Source organism: Schistocerca americana, chromosome 2, assembly GCF_021461395.2.
Source record: "Schistocerca americana isolate TAMUIC-IGC-003095 chromosome 2, iqSchAmer2.1, whole genome shotgun sequence".
In the NCBI taxonomy this organism is placed as follows: Eukaryota; Metazoa; Arthropoda; class Insecta; order Orthoptera; family Acrididae; genus Schistocerca; species Schistocerca americana.
The window spans coordinates 744,847,875-744,875,499 of record NC_060120.1 but is presented as its reverse complement, the minus strand read 5'-3'; the positions used below and the strand labels follow the sequence as shown (position 1 = coordinate 744,875,499).

The window sequence follows — 27,625 nt, the reverse complement described above, 5'->3', positions numbered from 1 at the left end:
TCGTATGTCTGCCAGTGTCAGTGGTTGTAATATCTTGCTGATTGCGCAATTGTATAATAGTATATCTCTGTTTGCTACCATGGCATTTGTAGGATGAGGAGAAATAGTGACAGTAAAATGTCTCCTATAAAACAATAGTAGATTTTCAGTTTTTGTTTCGTTGTATTACTGAATAAATCGAGATTGAAAACATACTCATAAATGAGTTCAGAATGTACACTATTAGTCATATGATAGTGAATTTTTAAGAAGGAAAACAGATTTTGTCAGTAATTTCTTAGTGGAGTTGCACATCTGCCAGATTAAATGCCTATATTTGTTATATCATATAATTTTATAACAATAGTTTTGCACCCATATGTGCTTTTATGTGTTACAGTTTGCCCTCATATAACTTATACAAAATCTTCTAAACAAAGTATTATTTTAATTTTGTTTGAATCTTTATCTGTCATAGCCTAATATGCCATAAACATTTGTCTCTGGACATGAAGTCAGTTTTCATTACCAATTGTACCAGTACCTCCTAACTTATTCCAGTAATCAGCTACCACTAAGATGAGAATAAGGTTTTGCTCATTTGGTGGTGACCTAAACTGCCATTGTACTGATGATGTGCTATCAGTAATAAGCGATTAAATCTCTGTCACTTATTCATCATGTTCTGCAAATTCTGTCTTCTAGGAGAACCTTGAAGGATAAGGAATGAGTTAAGCTGTATATTAACCAGAAGCAGCCACTGCAAGCTCACTGCCCGTCACCTTACAATACTCAAATTCTATTTTTATCTAATACTTTGAACAGTGCAATTACATAACTTTATGGAGATTATCAGCTGTCTTTACACTGGCGAAGTTGAAATATATCTCCATATTAGAAGTCATATTCGTGAGTCCAAATATTCTTTTGAATTTTTTGAGATATTGTCTTTCTTTCTTTTCTATGTTTGCATTTGAAGAGTTCATCCTAAGTGAACATTTACTGTTAACTATAAATACCATGAGGGAGTATTTTTGTTGACATGTAAGTGTAAGAATATCTAGTCCTCTGAATAGATTTATTTAACATTTACACTATTTTCTTACTACACTTCTGTCAAATAAATACACTTTTGACTTTATTTAATGTTTTTGACTTGATTAGAGCTAGTCTTAAGCATTAACTAAACCACTCTCTTCCTAGCACAATATACTTTGTGATCCCAAATGGTAGTACCCATTTTCATTTGGCTTACATTCGAACTGCTCCTGACATGTCGTGTAAGAATATTTTTAGGGAAGAATTAAGTTTCTCGTCTGCTGTAATGAATTTCAGTTTTGTTTCCATCTTCACATCCATGTGATGTTACCATTTTTCCCTCCTTTTGAACTACTTTTCATTACCATTAGTAGTCTTTGCAGATTGTGATAGCAGTTGGGATCACTGGAGCTTCTTGCACTTGTGTGTGCGTTGTGACCGTTACATCTGTTGAAATAAATGTAACTTGCACTGAATAATGGGAAGTCCTGAAAGAGAATGCTGTTTTGTGTTTTAGCCAGAAGTAAGTGCTTTACCAAGTTTTTCAGTGCTGCCATAGCCACTTTGTGACAGTAGATGTGTTTTCATACTTCCCAGCTTACTTTCCTGGCATTTCCTCAATTTAAGCAAAATGAGATGTCCTATTTTCTCTGTAATTTTTCCCTTTAACAGTAATTGCATGGGATATTCTGTTCACATTAAATTGATCCAATCTAATGGTGTACCTCTTGCAGCAGAGGATCATTTTATTTTATATTGGTGACCAATGAAACTGTTTTATTAACAGTAACATAATTAGCAACTTGATGTGAGTACATTTCTTTAATAATCTGATGTTTGTATTATTTATTATTCTTTCTTTTGCCACAGTTAAAAAGGAGAAATTATTCCATTAGAAAAAAATGGCACCTAGGGACTCATCAGAGTTGATGAGTAGGTAGATATTAACAGATTGTGTACTTGATTTATAATAACAATGACAAATTGCAACCACCTTTTATGACAGTTATGATCATTTTTGTAATCATTCACAACTGAAATTGGCACATAATTTCTAATTTCATGAGCGTGTAAATATTTTCCATGCAGTTGATGTCAGAAACAAATGCCAGAGTAAGGAAGCAGTAGTTGTATGAAGAGAGATGAAGGAAATACACCTTTATATCTGTAGTGCAAACAAAATCTGTATTGTGCAACTTATTTTAGTATAGGTTATGGTAGAAGATGAGTCAACAGTGACTGATTAAACTCTTGAAATACTGGAAATGCTGTTGCAGCAATCTATATGGATGACTAGATTTTACCTTACACAGTTATTGTTTCCAGTAATGGAATTTTTCTAATGAAATATACTCTAATGGTAACATTTCAAGTAAACAGTAACATTGCTAAGTAGATGTCTTTTCAACTTCAGAGCAATAGTGAGGCTACGGGTTATTACAATAAGAGATAAATATTGTGATCAGTGATATGAGATAAACAGGTTCATCCCGGCTTGTTAAAATAGTTTATATTGACAAAAGTGTAAATCTAAACTTTCGAAAGAAAGAAAAAAAAGGAAGATGCACCATTATCAGAATTTAATGCAAATCAATAGATTTGTTGTACATGTACAGACAAACAAGTGACTACAATTTCAGAAAAATTGGATGATTTGTTCAAGAGAAAGAGCTTCACAAATTGACCAAATCAATAATGTGTTGGGCACCTCTGGCCCTTATGTAAGCAATTATTCAGTTGGCATTGATTGATAGTTGGTGGGTGTCCTGAGGTATAACATGCAAAATTCTGTCCCATTTGCATGTTATATTGTTAAAATACCAAGTTGGTTCAAGGGCCTTACCCATAATGCTCAAAATGTTCTCAATTGAGAAGAGATCCAGTGACCTTGCTGGCAAAGGTGGTGTGTGGCAAGAATGCAGACAAGCAGTAGAAACTCTCACTGTGTGTGGGCAGGCATTATCTTGTCAAAATATCGTCCCAGGAAGGCTTCCCATTTAGGGCAACGATAGTGGGCATACAATATCATCATTATACCACTGTACTGAAAGGATACTACAAGGGTCCTAGTATGAAAATAAATGTCACCTCGGTCCATCACTCCAGCTTGTCGGACTGTACGAAGAGTGACAATTAGGATGGTAGCCCATCACTATCTGGGGTGTCTCCAGAAATGTCTTCAGCCTGTAATGTCATTGACTAGAGTAGAATTGTCTTCAGTGATGAGTTCTGCTTTGAACTGAGCGCTGATGACCAGCTACAATGTGCCTTGAGACACCATGAACAGCAGTTGGACACTAGCCTGACTGACGCCTGCAATATGGCCTGACACCCTGGAGTGAAGGTTTGGGGTGCCATTTCTTTTCATAGCATAACCCCTTTGGTTGTAATCCTCAGAGTCCTTACAGCAAAGCAGTAAATTGACTATACTCTATGTTCTTTTGTTGCCCTTCATGGTAAGCCGTCCTGGGCTTACGTTTAGGCAAGATAATGCTCGCCCACACATAGCGAGAGTTTCTACTTGTCTTCATGCTTGCCAAACTCTGCCTTGGCCAGCATGGTCTTAGGATCTCTCCCCAATTGAGAACATTTGGAGCATTATGGACAGGCCCCTCCAACCAGCTCGGGGTTTTGGTGATCTAACATGCCAATTTGACAGAACTTGGCACAATATCCCTGAAAAGGACATCCAACAACTCTCTCAATTAATGCCAAGCTGAATAAATACTTGCATAAGGGCCAGAGGTGGACCATTATGTTATTGATGTGTTCAGTTTATGAAGCTCTTTCTCTTGAATAAATCATCCAATTTTTCTGAAATTCTGACTGTTTATTTGGCTGTACATGCACATCAAATCCACCAATGTATGTCATATTCAGATAATACCTTGATGGTGCCTTTTTTCCTTTCTTAGAGTGCATTTAACAACATTAAAATCAGGAATATAGATGCAAGGGCTGTACAGGAGAAATGAACTTGAAAGTAATACACTGCTCAAAAGTCCATATTAGAGGAATATGTGTATCAGTGTCCAGTATGTTAAATCTGTTTGGATATAGGTGATACCTGTGGTATTGTTCCATGGCTTGAGATCTTCACTTTCAATGTAGGCAACACTTGAAATCATTTGCAATCTGCACTGATAAGCCAAAACATTACAACCACTGCCCACCCTGATGTTGGATGCTGCCTGATGGCATTGTGGGCATGTGACATGGTAACAAAGGTATATAAGTGGAGCAGACACAGATGGGGGATCATCCTAGTTAAGACGTGGGCTGCAAATGGGAAATCCATTGAGATAAGTGACTTTGACAAAGGCCAGATTATTATCACGCAGAGCCTATGAATGAGTATCTTGAAAATGGCAAAGCTACTAAAATGTTCATGTGCTACTATTGTGAGCATCTATGGAAAGAGCTAGAAGGACAGCACCACTAGACACTGAATGATTGGACATCCATGTCTCCTCACAGAACTTGAAGTTTTTAGGCTGGTCTTCTCTGTAAAGTAGAGTAGGTGTCGATCTGTGGCATCTCTGCCAAAAGAGCACAGTGCCGGTGCTCGCACAAGTGTTTCATCATCCATTGCTGAACATGGAGCTCCGCAGCAGACCATCCCTATGTGTTCACTTATTGACCAAACGATATTGTCAATTACAACTGCAGTGGACACGAGACCACCAGGATTCTACCGTTGATCAGTGAATTCATGTCATCCCTTCAGGTGAATAACATTTTTGCTAAATTAGGTCACTGGTTATTTCCACAAATGCCATCACTGAGGCAAATGGCGGCTTGAAACGTGCAGTGTGCCACGGATGCAGACTGGTAAGGCCAGTATTATGCTATGGGAGACATTCTCTTGCCTTGCATGGGACCTGTGGTAGTAACTGGAGGCACGCTTCAGCTTGGCTCTGACCCACCTTCATGCTTGATGTTTTCACTGACAGTGATGCCATCTTCCAGCAGTATAATTGTCCATGTCTCGGAGCCAGAATGATGCTACAGTGGTTTGAGGAGCATTTTAGTGAAATCACATTGATGTCTCAGCGACTAAGTTCACCTGATGTAAATCCTACGGAAGACGTGTGGGTCACTATTGGGCACCATAACCGCATACACAAATCAGCAGCCCATTATTTACGTGAATTACATGACCTGAGCACAGCCATTTAATGGCACATACCTCCACAAATCTACCAACAAACTGTCTGATCCCTGATATGCGGAACTGGTGATTTATTCTGTTCCAAAGATGGCCGAACACGCTATTAGACATGTGCTCACAATATTTTGGCTCATCACTGTATGGACTATGTTATGCATTACAGTGTCAGGTGACTCCTCGGAAGGAAGTGAGTACCGGGGTCCCAGTCTTTTCTAGTGAGGTGCACAGATGGCAGTTGTCGTTTCTGGGTGTTGTATTCGACCAGGCACATGCAATGCAGTGCACATTGCAAGGGTGGTCTGGGTGGCCTGTTTGATCCAAAAAGGATGGACTTTCAGCTGTGTTGCTGCAGATGCCAATGCCTCTCCATGAGTTGTCCATATGTTGTGGACACTCTACAGGGAGACAGGTCAGTGCACAAGACAGGTTGGACAAGGTTGCCAATGCATGAAAACCCCTTGTGAAGATCGATATCCACAGTGCAGCCGCAGACTTGTACAGAGTATGCCGTGTAGATGTCAGGCTGCGATAAATGCTTGTGGAGGGCATACGTGGTATTTAAGCTCTCAAAGTGTAAGAAAAGCAACCAGGCTGATGGGATGAATGATTGTTCCACTTTGATTTTGACTCCTGTCAGACATTTCAGTTCTTTTTATGTAAAAGATCGAGGATGTAATGATGTTTTGTTGTGAAAGATATTTGATAACATACTTAACCCTCAATTATTGCTCAGTGGACTATGGCAGATCCCCAGAGTCACATTCCCATAATTCTTTTGAGCAGTGTGTTACAGAAAGGGAAGAGGAAGTAAATGAAGATAATTCAGGAAATACAGAACTGTAAGAGGAATTTGTTACAACTTGTGCAGAAACTAAACTGCCATTATATGAGTCAAAATACATGGAAGGAAATTGAAAATTTGTGGTAAGTTCCTGTGGGACCAAACTGCTGAGGTCATCAGTCCCTAGGCTTACATACTACTTAATCTAACTTAAACTAAATTACACTAAGGGCAACACACACACACACACACACACACCCATGCCTGAGGGAGGACTTTAACCTTCGACGGGGGGAGCCACATAGAAGGGAAGCAGTGCTTGAGAAGGAAGTGAAATAGGGCTATAGGCTATCCCCAGCATTAATCATTCTGGACATTGAGCAAGCAGTAAAGAAAGCTGAGGAGAAATTTAGAGGAAAGAGTTCTAGAAGAAGATATAAAAGCTTTACTGTTAGCTGATGACATGATAATTCAGTCAGAAAGAGCATATGGAATAGTTTGAATGGACTGAATAGTATCATGAAAAGAGGTTATAAGATGAACATCAGCAGTAATGTAACAAGGGTAATGAAAATAGTGAAATTAGATCAAGTGATGCTGAGAGAAATAAATTAGAAAATGAGACACCAAAAACAGGAGCGGGTTTTTCTATTTGGGCAGTAAAATAACTGATTTCGGATGAAGTAGAGAGGGTATAAAACACAGAATGGCTATTGCATGAACGAAATTTCTGAAAAAAGAGGAATTTGTTAATGTATAATACAAATTCGATGCTAGAAAATCTTTTCTGCAGGTTTTTTCATGGCTCATAAACATGTATGGAAGTGAAACAAGAACAATGAACATTTGAGACAAAAAGAGAATAGAAGCTTTTGAAATGTGCTACTACAAAGGAATACTGAAGATTTAAATGGGTAGACCAAGTAACTAATGAGGGGGTACTAAATCAAATGGGGAGAAAGAATAAATTTATGGCATTGCTTGGCTAAAAGATGGGATCAATTGATAGGACATATTCTAAGGTATGAAAAAATGGTAAAAATTGTAGAGTGAGACCAAGGGTTAAATACAAATAGCAGATCTAATTGAATTTAGCTTGCAGTGAATATTTGCAGATATGAGACTTGTGCAGCATAAAGTCGGTTGCAGAGCTGCATCAACCCAGTCATCAGACTGAAGACAACAACAACAATAAGAACAACCAGAAGCAACAGGAAAATGTATCATCTTTTACAAACACAGTAATGTGACAGTAATACATACCAAATGAGGTGGCCCACTACACTTAAATTAAGGAGTAGCAGGGTTAACATCTGGCTACCCAGATTTAGGTTTTACTCGATTCCCCTGTATCACTAAAGGCAAATGCTCTCAGTGGGTCCTCTCCAAAAGGGCTCTTCAGATTCTGTTTTACATGCATTCTGTTACAGACTCCACCTCTGGTGATCTTGCCACCAGTGAGACATTAACCTCTAATCTTTCTTACTTCCTTTTTGTGACTGAAATGTTGCTGGTGCACAGTAACAAGCAAAATATATTTTTCTATTTGCTTTAGACACTACATAACTCCAATCAGCAATCTTTGAAAATGTCACTCTCGGATTCCTCACAGTGCAAGGATCTCAGAGAAAGAAAGTCAGAACTATCACTTAAGAAGTGTTATCTTTATAAAATCACTTGTTCAGTAAAAAAAGAAAAAAAGAGAGAAAGAATCTTAATTCCATGCTTTCTTTCATTCATTCTTTTATTCGTTCATTCAGTCACTCTCCCTCACACATTGTGTTCTGTAAATCCTGTAATGAAGGAGAGCCATCAAGGATATGGAATGAAAAAGATTATACATTTACAGATGGATACAGCCACTGCAGTTTACTTCTGTAAAAGTTTACTAACAATAAATTTTGACCAGTGGTCACTCGGCTATCCATATATAAGTTTCCTGCAACTCCTCCTGAATCATTTAAGGTGACTTCTGTGAATTCTTAAATAGTTACTTTGAAGAGACGCAGCCGAATTCTTACCCTTCCCTTCTCCAATTGGAACATGTATTCCATTTCTAATGACTTCATTATAACATATGAGAATTACTTCTAGATCACTTGAAATATACTTATGTTTATTAGGAGAAAACCAACTACTTTGAAAAAAGTAATTGCTCTTCCTCTTATAGTACTAAGCTGCTGCTTTTTACCTAATACTTCAAACAAAACATTTGTGTAGAATTACACAGGCCACATTACCTGTCTGGATACTGGCACTGTCAACTTCTATCTGCTGTAATACAAATATTAGAATTTTTGTTCCTGAGTCACGTAAATTGTAGAAGGAGTGAATAATGATGTATTCTTTTTCATTTATGTATATTTGGGGAGGGAGGTACAAAACTCCATTCTGAACCCTAGAGAGGGAAGCATAGTCTGTATGAAAATTATTTTTACTTCTAATATTCTGTTTGTGGATTGCAGAGTTAATCCTAATTTCACTTGTGACATTAACCACAAAAACCATTATGGAAATAGAGAGTACAAGTATCAGTACATAAGTGTAAGAAAATCTTGATTGCTGAATAGGTTTCTTCAAGATGTTCACTCATCACCTTTACACAATATTCACCTTAGCTACATTCCTCGAGAAAATTATGACATGGGAGAGTGTTGAGTGAAGTTATGTGAAGTATACCAGCTTTCCTGTTAGCGGATTGAAATAATGAGAAGATTTCTAAGTGCAAAGCAGGCAAATCTGAACTGTTTGGTTAACTGATCAGACCCGTGTTCTCGTAAAACCTGTTTATTGTCTATCAGTTTGCCTAGGATCTTTGAACATGGAATCTCATTCAGTGTATCCTCATTGATCTCTATTTATGTTACTTGTAAGGCAGCTTTCATTTGTTCAGAACTATATGAAAAGGAAAATTTGTTTGAGAAGCCTATAGAATCTCTGTACAGAATGTAAAATTTCAGCACAGCTGATACACACATTAAAATTATAAAAAAACCTCGTACTAGTTTTTGGAACTGTGAGTTCCTTCAACAGCAACAGGGAGACTATAAAAGTGAAAAAAAGGAGAAATGATTTAGATTGGTGATACCAAGTGAGCAGTTGCAGTGGTTAGTATGCCAGATTTGCATTGGGAGAATAATGGTTCAATTCCCTGTCTGGCCATCCTGATATAGTTTTCTTGTGGTTTCCCTCAATTGCTCAAAGTAGATGCTGGGGTGACTACTTCAAAAAGGGCATAACTCATTTCCTTCCTTGCCATTCCTCAGTCTGTTCTATCTCTAATGAGCTCCCCTTTGATGTGAGTTTAAAACCTTATCTTCCTTCCTTAGACTGGTCAAAGTAGTTATATGAAACAGAAACACAGGTAAAGAGTTCTCTACATGGGCAAAATTGTCCACTCAAAGAATATTCGGGAAACATTAAACAAGAGAGAGTCATGAAATACACTGCAAAGATCACTGAAAAGCTAAAAGATGCTGAATGCAGAAAAACAGTAGCCAGACAAGGAAAAAATCATTCAACAAATAAAATTTATCACCCAAAAAACAAGAGAAAACCAAACAATAAAAGTGCGCCATTAAACATTCAAAAGTAAAAGATTGCAAGCAAAGGATCATTGCGCATAGGAAAAGGTCTCCAAACAAAGTTGCAGGACACTCAAACAAAGAAAGAGGATCACCAGCCAAAGAAAAATGATTGATAATTGCACAAAAAAGATGACCGAAGAGCCAAAAAAGATTGCCAGTTAATGAAAAAAGGTGATAGGCAACAATTACAGACAACACAGACAAAATAAGAAGAAGAATAATACCAGAGATGTAGTTACTTGTATCAAAAGGAAAATTTCCTTTAAAAAACTATAAAATGACAAGAACAAAAATGATTGGCCAGTATTACCTTCAAGAAGTGAAATTCTAAATGTGGACACACAAAAGTACAAGAAAGTTATTCTAGCTTTTGGCACTATTAGTTCTTTCCTCAGGAAGGTGTGTGTCTGATATGGGTATATTTCGGTCCTTGGCTAGTACAATTTTTTCATCAGCAAACTTCTCAGTTTTTGATGAGTCTTCCAATGCTTCAGGTAAATCATTTACTTCTGCACAGCTCAAGAATGGGAATGGAGCAAGTTCTGATCCTTGTGGATATAATATTTAACATTTCTTGAGTACAAATTTAGTCTTATTCATGTTGTATCATTTGCTAAAGGGGAATGTTGTTTCCTTTTGCTAAGGTATGGTGCCATCCATTTAAAGAAAATGCCTTTAACCACATAACATTTTAGTTTTTCTACTAGATTTTTTTCTTACCAAGAAAACAGAAAATGCCAACAAGACCTGGCAGTGTGGAATTGACCCGAAGACGCAAAGTAGACCTAGTTTTGTTTATAGTAATATGCCTTTTACCCTGTATACCCGCTCATGTAGAAAAATTTCTAATGATGAGAAAATACATGTATGGATCAAAGGACTTGGTGTACTTTCTGAGAATGGACTGTAACTGGTGATATTACTTTGTATTATAATTATTAATAAAGTGTTATCCTTGACTCCTGTAACTGGGGGCGTCAGCCGAGAGCTGCTAGATGTACATCTGGTAACCGGGGGCTCAAGGATGCAACAATTTGAAAAAATTAACAAAACATAGTACCGCACTGCCCGCTGGGCACCTAGCCGGGCGGTTACGCAACCCGCTTGGCTCGGCACTAGGCCTACACACCAGCAGATGCGCACTCATAGTACGACCAGAGCACGCGAACGCTATATTGCTCTCCCGCTGGTGCGCGCAGAGTCTAAGTCCGTTATCAGTGCGTTACGTAACCAAGGTCACGCGTTCCCTATATAAGCGGCATAATGATACCTCAACTAAATTTGTCAGATTATATATTGCTTTTTCAGAAGAGAAGCTTTTACACAAGTCAGACTGTACTGTTACGAGGTTATTCTCAGAAATTATATTCTCAATGTTATGTTTTAAACTGCCTTCTCAAAAATTTTTGAAAACATAGGAAGGAGGGAGGCTGGTCTATAATTAGAGATCACTTGTATAAATAGGTGTTACTATTCTTTACTTCAGTCTTTCTTTCTTGAAATACCAAAGAATCAGAACAATAATAATGTAAATTCCTAGGAACAATAATAAAAAATGGAAAGACAACCACTCATCTATAGCCAACTGATTCGTGGAGCATTGAAACACACAACAGAAATAACTGATCACTCTAGCTTTCAAGTGCTTGCTCTTTTTCTAGTAAAAGTACACACATTCACACACACAACAAGCCAAACTTTCATTCCTTTGCCAACCAATTTTCTTCCAGAACACATCCATGTATTTACGAATCACGAATTCTTCTGTTAGTACACTGTCCTTATCTGACCATAAATGACTGAAATGTGAAATGTGTAAAAGTAAAAGTACTTTGAAAAGTGTAGTTGACAGTAGAGAACACATTATCATGATAAGAAAGTATTGTGCCATCCTATATATTAGTTTTTACTTTAAATCTCATTATTTTCTTTGTATTATTCAAGCAAGTGTGCCTATAGAACTATGTTAAGGTGGCAAAAGAAATAATAGTAAATTCTGCAAAGTGGTAGATATAAATCTTTCAGATTTAACCATTCCATATATTTGTTTTAAAAAAAGAGTTTGTATCTGTGTTAAAGGTATGAAACACTGCAGCATGCTCCTATGTTATTAGTGTTTCAGTCTCAATAAAAGTGTATTGGTGAACTATTTCAGACACTATACATGACAGTATTTGATTCAGAATTGCTTTTAAACCAAAAAGCATTTTCAAATGACCATATCTGTTGAGTAGTCATGAATTTCATGGATTCATCTTAACTAAATCAATCTACTTTGCATATGCACAGATTCATTTAGTTTCTGTCTAGTTTCTCTTTTCTTATATGACCAATTTAAGGATTTAGTGGATCACTTTCACTGACTGAAAAATCTGTGGTAATGTGTCTTAAAATGTGATATTTCTATATTGTTCACCAGTGATGACTAAAACATCATTTGTCATTGTACATGAGTGCACTATAGGATAATAGAAAGACAAAGAGTGTGTGAAAAGTTAGTTACCTGAACACCTCATAATTGTGAGAATATGTGAGTAGAACTGCATGATACTACTGATTTTAGTCTGCCCATAGCTGCATTCAGCTTTTCACAATATCATTTATTTAAATTATAACACTGTAATTTTTAGTTAGAAAACTGACTTGTGGCTTTGTTACTAATTCTGTTATTGCGAATTCTGTGAACTAACCATGTTTTATGCATAAATGTGAGTTAAAATTTACATAAACTAAATGTTTGTAATTTAATCAATTTAGTAAGTTACTTTTTCAAATAGTTGTGTCAAAGCAAACATTCCTCTGCTTCTGGTTTTTTTATTTTATTTTATTTTTACAAGAAAATCAAGAAGGTAAACAAAAATAAAATAAAACATATTTTACATTGTATATTCATCATTGTCATTACAAATAGAGATTGATATTCTATACAGATAACAGAGAATTTCTCAAAAATCCTAGGAACACCTAGTTTTGTTTGTGGCACCTTGTCTGTGGTTTTCAGTGTTTGTCCGTGTGAGTTTGTGTGTGTATGCACTGTACTGCACCATTGATTTGTTTCAGGCATGAAGTCCCTGTTACCTCCGACCCTATCACCATAGTTCACATGGATGAGGATGTAGTGGTTGTTAACAAACCTGCCTCAATCCCTGTAAGTGGCAACAAGACTGCCTCTCAGACATTCTTTTTAGTGTATGTTTATCCTCCTGACTCCTTTGCTGGATCATTTGAATCACGCAGAACTATTTGTATGTCAGAACGGACACACATATAAGGATGGTTCACAAAACTGACAACTGTTATCCATAAATCGCTTTATAGTTTCTGTATGCAAATTGTGTAATATTTTTAAAATTTACTGACTGAAATCTTATGTTTATTCATTCATTTTATGGTCTGCAAAAAGAAAAAATCAAAACATTGAGTTATGATCCTTAACTAAGTATCAAATAATATTGTCTGATTAATTTGTCATGTGCTGACATTTAGTCCTAAGTGAACTGGCATACTGATATCCTGAAGTGGTTCAGATGTGTAGATTCTCACTATCCTCATAATGCTGGAAAAGTCACCTCACTTCCCATGCTTTAAATGCTGGTAAAGAACATCAGCAGAGTGAGATAACACAGAAACAAAGTGACTATGGAATGTTTGGTCATATACTTGTCTGTGGTTTTTTTAAGAATATATGCATATATGGACATGCTCAAAATCAGACGTTCAGCGTAATGCGATATTTTGTTTGTATGCCGTAACATTACATTAATATTTGAATATTGCTGTTAAATGTGCTATTTTTGTAGTCTTGATCTTTGGCAGCAAAAGGCTTGAGATTTTTTTGCCTTTTTGCTTTACTCCAAGCTTTGGCATTTATATAAGCTATCTTAGTATTGCAAAAGGCAGTTGAGACATACTGAAACATTTGATGTTGCATGCTTCCAGTGTGTACCATAAATAGGAATAGAATGTATCTAATGTCACAAAAGCAAGGGTGCCAAACCTATTCCTCATTAAATGACGATAAAACTATTTTCGTTGGTATGTAGTATTCCATTAGTTATTAAAATTAACTTAATAAATGTAAATGAGCAATAAAAAATGGAATAAAATGTGTATAAATAATTCAGATACAGGTATAATTTATATTTCTAAGACATTAGTGTGTGAATTAAATTATTAGTGCGAAAAAGCTGAAAATTACTCTGAATTATTTTGAATCAGTAGCTGTTTAGTTCAGTAAGATAAACAAAAAATTGAAAACATGGAAAAGGTTGAGAAACACAGTCGAGAGGATGCAGTGTGTTATGGAGTTCCACAGTTTAAAAGAAATAGACTGTGAAAGAGAGGACCTTTATTCTGTAGGGTGCAAAAAGTTAAGCAGTACCAGAGTTCAAAATAAATAAATGTGGAGGAGAGGAGCTTTTTTCCAACAACGTATTTTGTTACTACTATTAGAGTCTTTCGCAGTATATTGTCTCCTTTTATGGCAGTGTCTACTTTCTGTGTCATTATGAACATTTTCAAGCACTCAGAATTTACACTATTATGGTCTCATTAATTGCCAGAGTTTACTTCCTTTAACATCTTGTTTTTAAGCTCAAAAATTAGTTGCCACCAATAAGAAACCATTGTGTGTCTACTTTAACTGTTAGCCACAATTAATGATTTTTGAGAGGCTAGAACTGGTTGTTGCATACTGCTCTTTCTTCTTCTAATATGTAAGCTTGTGTTTGCAGCTGCCAACAAGGCTGTATCTTATTTTATAACACACACACACACACACACACACACACACACAGATATATACATATATAACTGCTAAAGACATCTTTAATTCTAATTTCCCGTGGAGGAATTGTAAGAAGTCCTCACCAAACAATTTATAATCTCTTGAAAAATCTGTATCGATTACAAAGATTTTAAAAATTTGGTGGTATTGTTTAGGTATATTTTAATCCCACAGCTTAAAATTTTCAGTAATTTTGAGTTACCAGCGAAATCTATAGCTTATATTCATCAGTTTTTACTTCGTACAGATCAGTATCTAGTTGGGAGTTCATTTCATGTGTTACCATGTATTGTCATTATGAGTAGAAGAATTATTTGGAAACACAATTTGCAATCAGTGCACTGAACATTTAGTTATTGTAACTATTTGAGGCAAGACTAATAATAACTTTTCAGTGAAGCACAAATAAGTGAAATCAGTTAACTAACTACATTGTACCATTGGATTTTTTTGAATTCATTGTATATTTATTTTTAAAACTAGAGAATAATAAGTTTGTAGATTTTATAATTGGATGTACGAAACTACATTGTCATTTAGGCCGCAAACTTGAAAAGACCTAAAGCTATTTGATGTAAAGTATTTCTTCCTACATTTTAAGCCATAAATGATAGGGTGCAGTCAGGCAAGCAAGGAACAGTAAGCTTCGATCTTCGTAAACAAGGTGGCATGCAACAGGACTACTAAGAATGTTTGATGACCTAGTTGTATTCACAGAAAAGTTCAGATATTTTATTGTATGTTTTCCAAAAACATACAACCATCTGAAGCTAAATAGTGTTCATAACATGTTTCACCTCAGGTATTTCCAGAAAAATGTAACGAGATAAATCAATATGAACTCCTCCATTCCTGAAATTTAGAAAATGAAACAAAAGTTTAGAATGTAATTTGTGCTATATCACAAAATAATAAGGGAGCAATGTGAAAAGTAAGACTCCATTTTTTAGGTAACACTGCAACTTTTTACTGAGGTAATCCTTTTCATGTCATTCCACTTCATCCCAAATTTTACAAAATGAGCAGATTCCATTCCTGGAGTGTTATTCTAGATGAGCCATAAAGTGTTTATGTACGGCTATTATAGCATATACATTGAACTCTTTAACATTTTCCAATCAATAGGTTCTTTAGACATGGAATAGGTGGAAGTTATAGACCACCAAATTAGCTAATAGAGTAGATAATCTAACTATCAGTATTCCAGATCATTTAGTTTTTCTGTTACCAAACCAGCTTCACAGGCAGGTGGATTTTACTGATGAAAGATGATATCTTCTCTTTTGCAATCTAGTACTGTTCTCATTCATTTAAAAATCTAGGTTGTTGAAAGGAATTTTGTGGTTTGTCCTTTACTGGTTAATCATTTAGAAGAATTACCTTTTGCACCCTATGAAACATTATTCATCTTTTCTGGCAGATAAAATCAGCTCAACTTTTTTGGTGCAGGCCAGCCACATCCAATCACTGCTTTGATAACTGTCATGTTTCTGGCAAAAGTTGCTGTGTGTGTGTGTGTGTGTGTGTGTGTGTGTGTGTGTGTGTGTGTGTGTAACCACAAGCTCTTCTATAAAGATGTATATTTTGTTCTGTGACATTCTTCTGAATAAGTTTTATTCTGTATCTCCACAAGAAATTAAGAGAGACTGCGACATTTGGGGCTTTCTGTTTATTTCTGTCGCCCTAAAAATCAATTAATTAATTAATTGCCGCACAGTCATAAAAGTGAAGTGATTCTTGCAATGCCACACTACTTCTTGTTGTTCATATTCTTACTAAGATATTTACTATAATTAAATATTATCAATTTGAAAACAACATAATAGGAAATGAGAAACATTTAGTAGCATTCTGTTTTGTGTTTATTCTCCATCCTGTAGTGCTGTGTCTTACACTGTGAGAGAAGATGTTATTGATTTTTGAAGTTTAGTAGGCCACACTTCGAAATACACTAGGAGGAAAAAGTGTTTGATTTTCACTTGAAGACTGAAATATACAGGGAAAGGCCTTTATTAGAAGCTGCTTCATGCATAGGTGAAAAGCTCTCGGGTTTTCAGTTGGATAGCATTGTTGAGATTTTGACATTTTTAGATGATGATCAGTATGACACTAACTGAAATGTCACAGTGTCTCCACACTGCCACCCACTTAGAAACCTAAGAGCTTTTCGTCAGTAATATACACTGGGGAAATCTACATTCACACATGTATCATCTATAGCTGTCTATTATTTAAAATACATTATTGTATTTGTGATTTGAAACAACACAAGCCTTTACCTTTTTAATTCCATAAGTTTTCTGTTTCTCTTGTGGTTTTTTTTATTATATTGTGTTCATTAGGATTTATTCACCTTAATGCTGAATTTTTGTTAACATGGCTTTGCACTGACTGTCAGTGTACATCGTGCATCTCACATGCAGAATAGAAGCACTAGCCTCCATCAAAGATTTATAAATGCCTATTTTTAAAGAGTATATTTTGCTGTTCTCACAGACTGCTTTTCTGCCTTTTGTGAGTGCCATTGGCAAACTGTAATAACAAAGTGACTTGTTTTCAGTCATTGCTTGCAGTGTAGCCATTTAAAGCATTTAATTGTTGTAACAAATGTGAATTGCATGAGAGCGCCGATGGTTCTGAGCATGTCCATAAGAGTGTAGGGAATGTTTTCTGTGGTATGAGATGCCAGCATGGTGGCGGGGACTGAGCAGAGTCCTCATGTGATTGTATTGCAGACATGAGACCCCAGTCCTAGCAAAACCCATCAAGCTAATTCATGTAGATGAGGACATTGTGGTGCTGGATAAGCCGTGTTCTCTACCGGTGAGTATCAGTGTGCTGTGCTCCCACTTCCTCCTCACACAGACACTACAGTCTATGCTGTACAGTGATTACCCTTACTATGTTAATTTCTTAAGTATGTTTTCTGTGATTGTAATAGTGTCACACTATTTTACTTGAAAGATTACATTTTCTGTCATGTTTTGCCCTTTAATGGCATATGTGTCATGCCTTCCTTTCATTTCCTTGGCTCTCACTTAGCACCTACTGAGAAGCCATAAATCCCCACAAGATCAGTAGTTCACTTTCACTTGCTTGAGCTTGGCATTCTGGCTAGAATATACAACATGTAACAAAAATGAGCAGCACAAATTGCTGGACACATTTCTCACATATCGACAAAGAAATTATGTTATACAGGCATGGGTCTGGAAATGCTTTGTTTCCACGTTATAGCTCATTTTCTCCATCTTATTAATCATGGGAAACACACACACACACACCAGCATAAGAAATGCAACTCTTTCTTACAGGAGATGTTCAAAATGCCCTCCAAGGGCATTGATACATGCATCAACCCACTCTCGTAGTGAATCTCACATGTGCTGATGTATTCCTGGAGTATTGTGTATGGTTTTGCAGCCTTTCATAATATGGCCACAGAGACTCTGAACATCTTGTAGTAGGTTTCCATACACAAGAGCTTTCAAATGCCCCCACAAATAAAAATCATGTTGGTTTTGGTCCATAGAGCATGGAGGCCAGGCAACTGTTTCATCTCTACCTATCCATCTGTCACCAAATCTGTGATTTAGAAACAGACGGACATTAACTCTAAAATGAGGAGGTGCTCCATTAAGCATGAAGTACATGTTTTGTCATACAGCTAAAGATACAACTGCTAACAGATCAGATTGAACATTCTCTGCGAAATTATGATAATTTTGTCGGCTGAGGCTGGGTGCAAGAAAGTGAGGCCCAACCAAACAGTTACCAACAATGCCTGCCCAAACATTGAAACAGAATCTTTGTTGATGACTTGCTTCAACAGTTGCTTGAGGATAGACATCTGCTCATACACGCCGATTGTGAAAATTGACAATCAGATCTCATTGAAATGGTAACTCATCTGTGAACAGCACTGTTGCAGCAAAATTAGGATTGACGCTTTGTTGAATAAACCATTTGCAGAAGAGTACCCATGGAGGAAAATCAGCTGCTGATAGTGCCTGCATACATTAAATTGTATGGATACAGCTGGTCCTCCTGTAACACTCACCAGCCTGTCATGTGGACAACATCCAGTGTTGCAGCTACATGTTTTGTACTGACACTAGGGTCATCAACATATCATGCTTAAATGCCCCATGTTCCCTAAGACAATGATCAATGGCTTCCAACATTGAACATAAGCACCATTGCCGTCAGCTAATCCATACATCAGAACGGCATCTGCCATCTCTGGATTTGTATACACTGCCATTGTGCAAACCAAGCCTGTGATTAACTGTACATAGTAACCCTGTGCTTGCAATGATAGGACTGATCCCTAGTACAGTTGATGTTACCTGTAAACGAGCAATGACATACATCACATGGCAATGTGGACATGCAAAACAAAAACACTCGTAGTGCACAACATAACCAGATGTCACCAAGAGTGCATGTTTGCCATGATTCGAATGTTCTGTCCTAGTGTGTTTCCCATAATTAATGAGTTGGAGAAAATGAGTTGTAACATGGAAAAAAAAGTGTTTCCAGACTCACGTTCATGTAACATAATTTCTTCGTCTACGTGTGAGGAATGTGTCCTGCAGTTTGTTCCTACATTTTTGTTACACCCTGTGCATAATTCTTTTATTTGTGCAGGTAACCATATTTTTCGACTCGAGAAAAAAATAATGTGATCTCTTTGTGAATTAAATGATAAAACTTGTAGGAATACGCTACAACACACCAGTGATCAGATTCAGTTGTCATTAAATTTAAAAAGCACCAGTATTATTTAGACATCTAATTTAAGAATAGAGGAAAAAATTTAATAGATGCTTCTAAGAATGTGCTAACTGATAATCATGAGATAATAGTGCTGGTAGTAGAATGGTTGTTCTCTTCCTTAATTTATATTTTTTTGTATATTTGTGAGCACACTTTCTAAACTACAAAATTCATATGCACAGTTGATTCATACTGTCCAATTATGTATTCCAGCGCAGTCCAGTGTAATTTGTTAGTAAATTACATTGTGAGCAGATAATTGAGAGATAACTTCCTGTATTTTGATACTCAAAAATGGATAATACTCAATTAGATCAATAAAACTAAGAAAGGGAAAAATAAAAAAAGACATTCAGAAAAGAATTTTATTTGCTAAGCTGAAAATGGTGAAACAATTTTAAACTCACAATTATGATACTTCCAGTTTTGGTGCAATACAGTTTATCATTTTACATTTCTTGGTTGTTCAGTAGGGATGTTTTATTATTATTATTATTATTATTAGAAGTAGTAGTAGTAGTAGTAGTAGTAGTAGTAACAGTAACAGTATTATTATTGTTATTATTTCATCTGGAAGACATGGTTGGCATGGGTTATGGTGAAATAGTCATTTAAATTGGTGCTATCTCTATTATTTCAATTGTACGTGGTGCAGTCACACTAATGTTATGACTGCTTATGTTAGATGTGAACATGCAATAACCACTTACAGATGGCAGGTGGAAGCACTAGCAATGGAGGGTAAAGAGTATTGGGGGATGCGGAAAACAGTGCAGTAGTTGTAGTAATATGAAAATGGAGTGATTTAGCTGAACTCTAAATGAACATGATTATTGACTTTCAGTCCAAGGGTTGAAGCATTTCCAAAACGGCTAAGATTGTGAACTGTTTGTTTGGCACCATGGTTAAAATATACTGTGCACAGCAAGATGGCCTTCTCAAAACTAACGCCGAGGCAACTGTGGTGTACCATGAAACATAGATGACAGGAGTGAACAATGGCTGCAGAGATGTGTGTGGGTGAATAGTTGTGTAACTGTTGAGCAACTAACTGTCCAGATGAACAAAGGGGCCACCAACTGTGTCTCCCCAATGAGCATTCAACAAACATTGCTGCATATGGGCCTCCGTAGCAGATGCACGGTTCGTACACCTGTGCTGACTGCTGTTCATCGGTGACACCGATACCGCAACCAACCAAACATCATCTGAGTGGTGGTAGGTGGCCTTTCCAGATGAATCACATTTTATGCTCTATTGGACAGATGGCCTTTGGCATGTATCACATGAAATGTCTGAAAACAAACAACCTGCAACCAGGAAGGAGCATTATGGTGTGTGGAATGTTTTCATGGCATTCCGTGGGTGATCTTGTTATTCTGGAAGACACAATGGCTCCACACAAGTATCCATCTATCCTTGGGGACTACGTCTACCCCTACGTGCAATTTGTTTTTCATCGACACACTGGCATCTACCAGCAGGACAAAGCAACATGTCAGTCGCGCAGCTTGCAGTGTGTGTGCATTGCCCAAAGAGCACCAGGATGATTTTACTGTACTACTCATATTTAAGTCCCAGTCGAGAATCTGTGGGACCACCTCGATCAGGCTGTTTGCAACACAGATCCTCAGCCAAGAAACCTAACGCAACTGGCCATGGCACTGGAGTCAGTATGGCTGCACATCCCTGTCAGTACCTCCTAGAACCTAAATTGCCAATCTTCCTGCGCATCTTCCAATGTGGAAGGTGATTATTCAGACTTTTGACAGCTGGCCACATTAATGTGATTGGACAGAATATGACAGTATAACTGAAGCTCCCATTAAGAAAAAATTAAATGAATCAGTTAAAGAAGCATAAAAAACAAGCATTGCTTATTTAATTTATCACTGGTCTGTTGAATGTTGGTGAAACTATACTACTGTGAAGCATGACACTGGGGCAATAATATTTACTATTAACACAGACTGTTATTTTTTTAAAGCTGTTCTTAAATTGTTTAAAATGGGGATAGGAGTAATAAAGTGGTCTATTAGTAGACACCTACAGAAAAGTGAATAGAAGTGATCTTCATCTGATCCTGTGTTCTACGCATAATTCACTCTCTGGTAGCATTCATATTCATATTTGAAGAATATATTTAACCATCCTCGTAATCAGTTTTGGCTTTAAAGTTAATTTTACAGTAAAAAAATCTAAGTTCTGTTTAATAAATGTCTGATTTGTCATAGTAAATGTCATCATTATACCCACACTGTTTAGCTACCTTCACACAATTGTTGCAAGCATTAAGTTAACAGTTACTGCTGAAAAACAACTGACATAAAATAAAAATTGAACATCTTTTTAAAAATTAAATACCTTTTCTGTATGTGTGCTTAAATATAATCAAATAATTTCAATCTACGATTGAATAGAAGAAAAAAAGCAACTTAATTTAATAATCAATGGTGTTCTGAATCTTGCATGTATGGAATAACTACAAGAAGTGAAAGTGAAGACAGCCATCTCACTTCATAAAAGGACAGAAGCAAGAATATGTTATTACAGGCAGAAAAAATTTCCTTGATAAATACCTTATGAAGAGAATTTTTTGTAGTATACACAATAATGAGGAACTTTTGTGCACATGCTCACAAGGAGAAATGTTTAGTTAAAAATGAAGGGCATCATGACTCTTCCATGTGTTTATGGTTTGATCTCATTAAAAATTTTGTGGAAAATATGCATCCAGAATATCCTGTGACTATGAAGGGCACAAATAAATGAGTGTTTCTTAGATCTTTCCTTTAACCTAATGATTACTAGGAAGAAAATATCATTTTAACTTATCTCTTGCATAAAAGAGTACCACTGCAAAAATTTGAAAATAGTGCAGTTTTCAGAAAATTAAATACCATTTTCTGTATTGCCCAAAAATTATGCATTAGCAGAGCTAACAATTGTTTCAGTGATTTTGCATGGTTATCACTCACTTGTCTTAGCTCACCATATGCACTACAGTAGCCAAATACAGCTGTACATTCATATCTTTGAATGAGCTCTGGTTTTTGGAGTTGTTATAAGTACTACTTTCATAACTGTTTACTTGTCTGACATCTAAGCTTTGCGTTTCTGTTCTTCCAGTTTTCATTGTTATTTCATTGTAAAAAATCATTATTCTGTTCTGTAGTCTGCAATTTATTGCTTGTCTTGGAAAGTAGCATGATTTGTATATATATTTAGTTACAGTGAGTTCATATCACACACACTTTTCTATTTCTTTATGTACATCTAAATATTCGACGCACAATTTCCATTACTTGCTTACCCTGTGAGTTCATTAATTCTTCTTTGCTCACTTTATTAACACAGAAAAGAAGAAAGTTAAAATAAATGCAACACAATAACCAAAACTGTGCCGATATCTAAACACTCAAAACCAGATGTTGTACTTATCAAATATGGGAATTACAAGTAGAAATATCAACAATGTAGGAAAAGACATATTGCTACACACCACAAAGAAGTCATGACCAGTTGCAGACAGGCACAATTATAAGGTACTTACATAAAGCTTTTGGCCATAGCCTTCATCAATAAAAGAGAGATATACACCATTCACACACACCCGACCGCCAACTCCAGCATCTCGGGTCAGAATGCAGCTATCAAGTGGGGTGCAAGTAGCCATCTGGAGGGGGGAGGGGGGAGGGGGGAAGGGGAAGGGATAGTAATGTATACTCAGGGAGAGACATGAACACTGTCTTGTGGAGTGTGTAGGGACTAGACTGCCAACAGGCGCAGTGTGAGGAGATTGTGGGACAGGGAGGTGGGGAAAAAAGGAGCAGAAAGGAGTGGAGTAGGAAAGACTGATGGATGCATTGGCAGGGGGGTGCAAATAAACAGGATGGGAGATGATAATGGGGAGGGGATTATAAGACAGAGGGGGAGGAAATTGTTGGTTGGAAGATGTGGGGACAGTATGTTACTGTAGGTTGAGGCTGGTGTAATTACAGGAGCAGAGAATGTATTGTAAGGGTAACAACTCCCATCTTTGCAGTTCAGGAAAGCTGGTGGTGGAGGGAAGGATCCAGATGGCTTGGACAGTAAAGTAGCTAATGTGTTATGTTCAGCTGCAAGTTGTGCCACATGGTAATCCACTTTGCTCTTGGCCACAGTTTGGCAGTGGCTGTTCATCCTGGTGGACAGCTGGTTGGTAGTCATGCCAATATAAAAAGCTGTGCAATGATTGCAGCAGAGTTGGTAAATGACTTGGCAGTTTTCACAGGTGGCCCAGCCCCTGATGGGCTGAGATAAATCTGTGACAGGACTGGAATAGGAAGTGCTGGGTGGATGGATTGGGCAACTTTTGCTCCTGGGTCTTCCACAGGGATCTGATCCTTGTGGCAAGGTATTGGGACTAGGAGTGGCAAAGGTACGGACTAGCATGTTGTGGAGGCTGGGTGGGCGACAGAACACCACTTTAGGAGGGGTGGGAAGTATCATGGGTACAATGTCCCCCATTTCAGGGCATGATGATTGGTAATCAAAGCCTTGATGAAGGATGTGGCTCAGTTGTTGCAGTTCTGGGTGGTACCGGGTGATGAAGGGGACACTCTTTAGTGACTGGTTCTTGGGGATAGTGGGAGGATTACGGGTGTGAAGGGAAATGGCATAGGAGATCTGTTTGTGGACCAGGTCTCGGGGATAGTGCCTGTCTTTAAAGACCTTGATCAGACCCTCAGCATACTGAACAACGGAGTTTTTGTCAATGCAGATACACCATCTCTGGTGGCCAGGCTGAATGGGAGGGATTTTTTGGTGTGAAAGGGATGACAACTGTCGATACGCAGGCAATGTTGGTGGTTGGTGTATTTAATGTGGACAGATGTGTGGATGGAGCCATCAGAGAGGAGGAGGTCAATATCTAGAAAGGTGGCACATTTGGTTGAGGAGGATCACCTTAAGCAGATGGGAGACTAGGTGTTGAGGTTGTGAAGTAATGAAGATAGGGTGTCTTGGCCCTGAATTCAGATCAGGAAGATATCATCAATGAACATGAATCAGACTAGGGGTTTGTTGTTTTGCGAGGCTCGGAAGGTCTCTTCTGGATAGCCCAAAAAAGGATGGTATAGGAGAGTGCCACGCGTGTGCTCATGGCTGTGCCACTGATTTGTTTATATACTGTACCTTCCCTCCAAATGAGAAGTAGCTATCGGTTAGGATAAAGTTAGTAAGATGTATGAGGAATGAGGTAGTTGGTTTGGAGCCTGAAGAACGTTGGGAAAGGTAGTGTTCAATATCAGTAAGACCATGGGCATGAGGGATGTTAGTGTTTAGGGAGGTGGCGTCAACATTGTCGAGTAGGGATCTAGGTGTGAGGAGGGAAATGGCTTCAGGGGAGATGTTTTGGGAAGAGCCTAAGGCTTTGGCTGCTCTTTTATTTTTCACTGAATGGTTGGTGTTGTGCATAAGGGACATGGGGAATGATGGTGAGGCTAAGCTGGAGGTAAGGAATTCCTGGAGAGTGATCAGTGGGAGGTTAAGTGGGAGGGGGAGGATCACAATTGGATGGTGGTATGAACTGGAAGAGGCAAGTTTCAGTGTTGGAATTAGGGTGGTTTTGGTTGGAGAGATTGGTGGCAAAGAAGTGCTTCCATTGCAGGGATCGGAAGTAGGAGAGTAGGTCTCTGACAAGTTCAGCATGGTTAAATTTGGTTGTAGGGCTAAAGGTGAGGCCTTTGGACTGGACTGAAACTTCTGTGAAGCTGAGAATTTTGGTGGAAAGATTAACAATTGTGTTAAAGGGATATTTTGGCTCTGGATTTGGTGGAGAGTTGGTAGGAAGTTTTGGGGGATGTGGCAAGTTGAAAAGGTCATTAAGGCAGGGTTTAGCTGCTATGAGGACTGACGAGGAGCAACAACGTGGGTACGATAGGGGTTGGGATGTAGTGCCCTGAGGTGGCAGTAGGATGTCAGCACATTGGATAAATTATGGAGATGGTATCTGGAATGCTCCTACAGGTGCTAGAGACAAGGGATCCAGTCTCAGTGATGTGGTGTATGGAGTAGGGACTGCTTTGGAGAGAGCAGAATTGGTTCTGAGATGACTGTGCCATGGGCATGTGTTTTTGTAGTACCAGGTTTGTGATGCGAGGGATTGCTGGAATCTGAAAATTGTAGGTCATTGTGAAAGGAGTGGTGGGATTGAGAGAAAGTAATCGTTACAGTTAGGCTGTTTCGAGGGACACCAAGGTTTAAGCAGCATTTGAGAAACAGGGTAGGGGACTGGTTTCTAGTCTTGGAAAATCATACTATTCGTAACTGATGCAGAAAGATGGAGCCAGGGTTTACTGAGGCAGGAATGATGTAAAGAGAAAGGGGAATGTCACAGTCCCTACTCCATACATCACATCTCTGAAACTGACACTGAGGCAATCATTTCACAGCTTTTTATATTGGCACCAGCCTAACTGTCCACCAGGATGAACAGCCACCGCCAAACTGTGGCCAAGAACAAAGTAGATCACTGTGTGGCACAACATGCAGCTGAACATAACACATTGGCTACTTCACTGCTCAAGCCATCTGGATCCTTCCCTCCCCCACCAGCTTTCCTGAACTGCAAAGATGGGAGTTGTTATCCTTACAACACATTCTCTGCTTGTGTTATTATACCGGCCTCAGCCTACGGTAACATATTGTCCTCACACCCTCCACCCAACAATTTCCTACACCCTCTGTCCTATAATCTCCTCCCCATTATCATCTCCCATCCTGTTTATTTGCAACCCCTTGCCAATGCATCCGTCCTTCTTTCCTACTCCACTCCTTTTTTGCTCCTTTTTTTCCCCACCTCCCTGCCCCATAATCACCTCACATTGCGCCTGTTGGCAATCCTAGTCTCTGCGCACTCCACCAGACAACTTTAATTGTTTTACCCACCCATACAGTACTATCCCTTCCCCTTCCCCACCCCCTTCAGATTGCTGCCTGCATGGTAGCTGCATTCTGGCTTGAGATGATGGAGCTCGTGGTCGTGTGTTCATGAAGTGTGCTTGCTTGTGTGTGTGGATAGTGTGTGTCTCTCTTTTACTGATGAAGGCTGTGGCCAAAAGCTTTATGTAAGTGTCTTTAAATGTGCCTGTCGATAACTTGAAATGGTGTACTTAAATCTTTTCAAATGAAAGTTGTTCTTGGTGCGATGTAGGATGAGAGGTAGGAGGATCTCAAATCTGGTCTTGTTTTGGCCATGTGGATGTAAGTTATCTTCTGACTCTCTCAAGCTCTCCAGATGAAAGCTTGAATCATTTTTACACTTTTTAATAGAACATACAAACTTACACCCCTCTCCCTTTCCCTTGTAGCAAAAGATTAGAAATGAAAGTAGAAAGTGGAAGGAAAGATAATTGATGAACTGAATAAAGTGTTACCTAATGATTATTTGATTATATCGCTTGTAATGGTATGGAGATAATGAAGTCAACAATTATCATTTTTTTCCTCTCCTGAAGTGCACCTGTCAGCTGAGTTGTTAAATTTAACATGCAAATTTAGTTATTGTAAATGTGAAGAGACATTCCAGAATCTAGTCATCATCAGCTGACAGAAATATTGTGTAAGAAAACACACACACACACACACACACACACACACACACAGAGAGAGAGAGAGAGAGAGAGAGAGAGAGAGAGAGAGAGATGTTGAAATACAAGTCCAAAGCCAGAGCAAGCCCAAACACTGCTAGGATATGATGAACAGCAGTCCAGCACTTGCTACATGGGAAAATCCACAACAGTGGCACATAGGAGTGAGAGATGTTGCTGCCTGTGTTGGCATTCTATATCACACTGACGATCACAGGGGTTTGGCATGTGATTTGTTAGTGGTAGCCAGGTGCAATGATGATCATAGGCCTGATGATCACTCAGAAATGTGGTCACCTAAAATGTTGGTCAGTTCATTCAGTTGTTGCTTACAGATGGACTGGGATATAATATCTTTGCCTATTTTGGTTCTACAATGAAACATTGATAGAAGACATATTTTCTTACCAGAAGATAGTGTACTGTCTCATACATATATAAAATTTTCACAATTTGGGGCACTTTCGTCAGACGAGGAAACGGGAATAAATTGAAGGAAGTGACTACCATATGAGGATTAGACAGAGAAGTCATGTGGGACATTGATCGAGAAAGGCACTGCAGGAAAGGATTAGGTAGCGTGTAGTAGTTTAATGTTAGTGATGAACAGTACAACAAAAAAGAAAGTGTAAAGAGGAATAGACAGACCAAATGAGGGAACAGAAAAATACTTAAAAAATCCAAGGTGAAGGAAGTGAGTAAAAGAGGAAAACAAATGTACATAAATAAAAATGTATGTCAGTTGACAGGGGCTAAGTGTGGGCAGAAAGAAGGAATAAAGAAAAAGATGCATGTGGCTTATGATCACATATTTTCGATGTTCTAGACACTTATTTTCTTTGTCAGTGGAACTTTGTATGGTGCATGTGAAAC

The 27,625-nt window shown here is 37.9% G+C and overlaps 1 protein-coding gene across 1 annotated transcript in view; it reads left to right on the top strand.

Moving 5' to 3' along the window:
* The window catches only part of LOC124594398 (RNA pseudouridylate synthase domain-containing protein 2-like), a 551,085-nt gene that overhangs the window by 461,847 nt on the left and 61,613 nt on the right, over positions 1 to 27,625 (top strand). Inside the window, exon 6 of the mRNA XM_047132767.1 lies at positions 12,617 to 12,704. Within this exon, the coding sequence (XP_046988723.1) occupies positions 12,617 to 12,704 (88 nt within the window). The remainder of the gene's footprint in view (positions 1 to 12,616; positions 12,705 to 27,625) is intronic.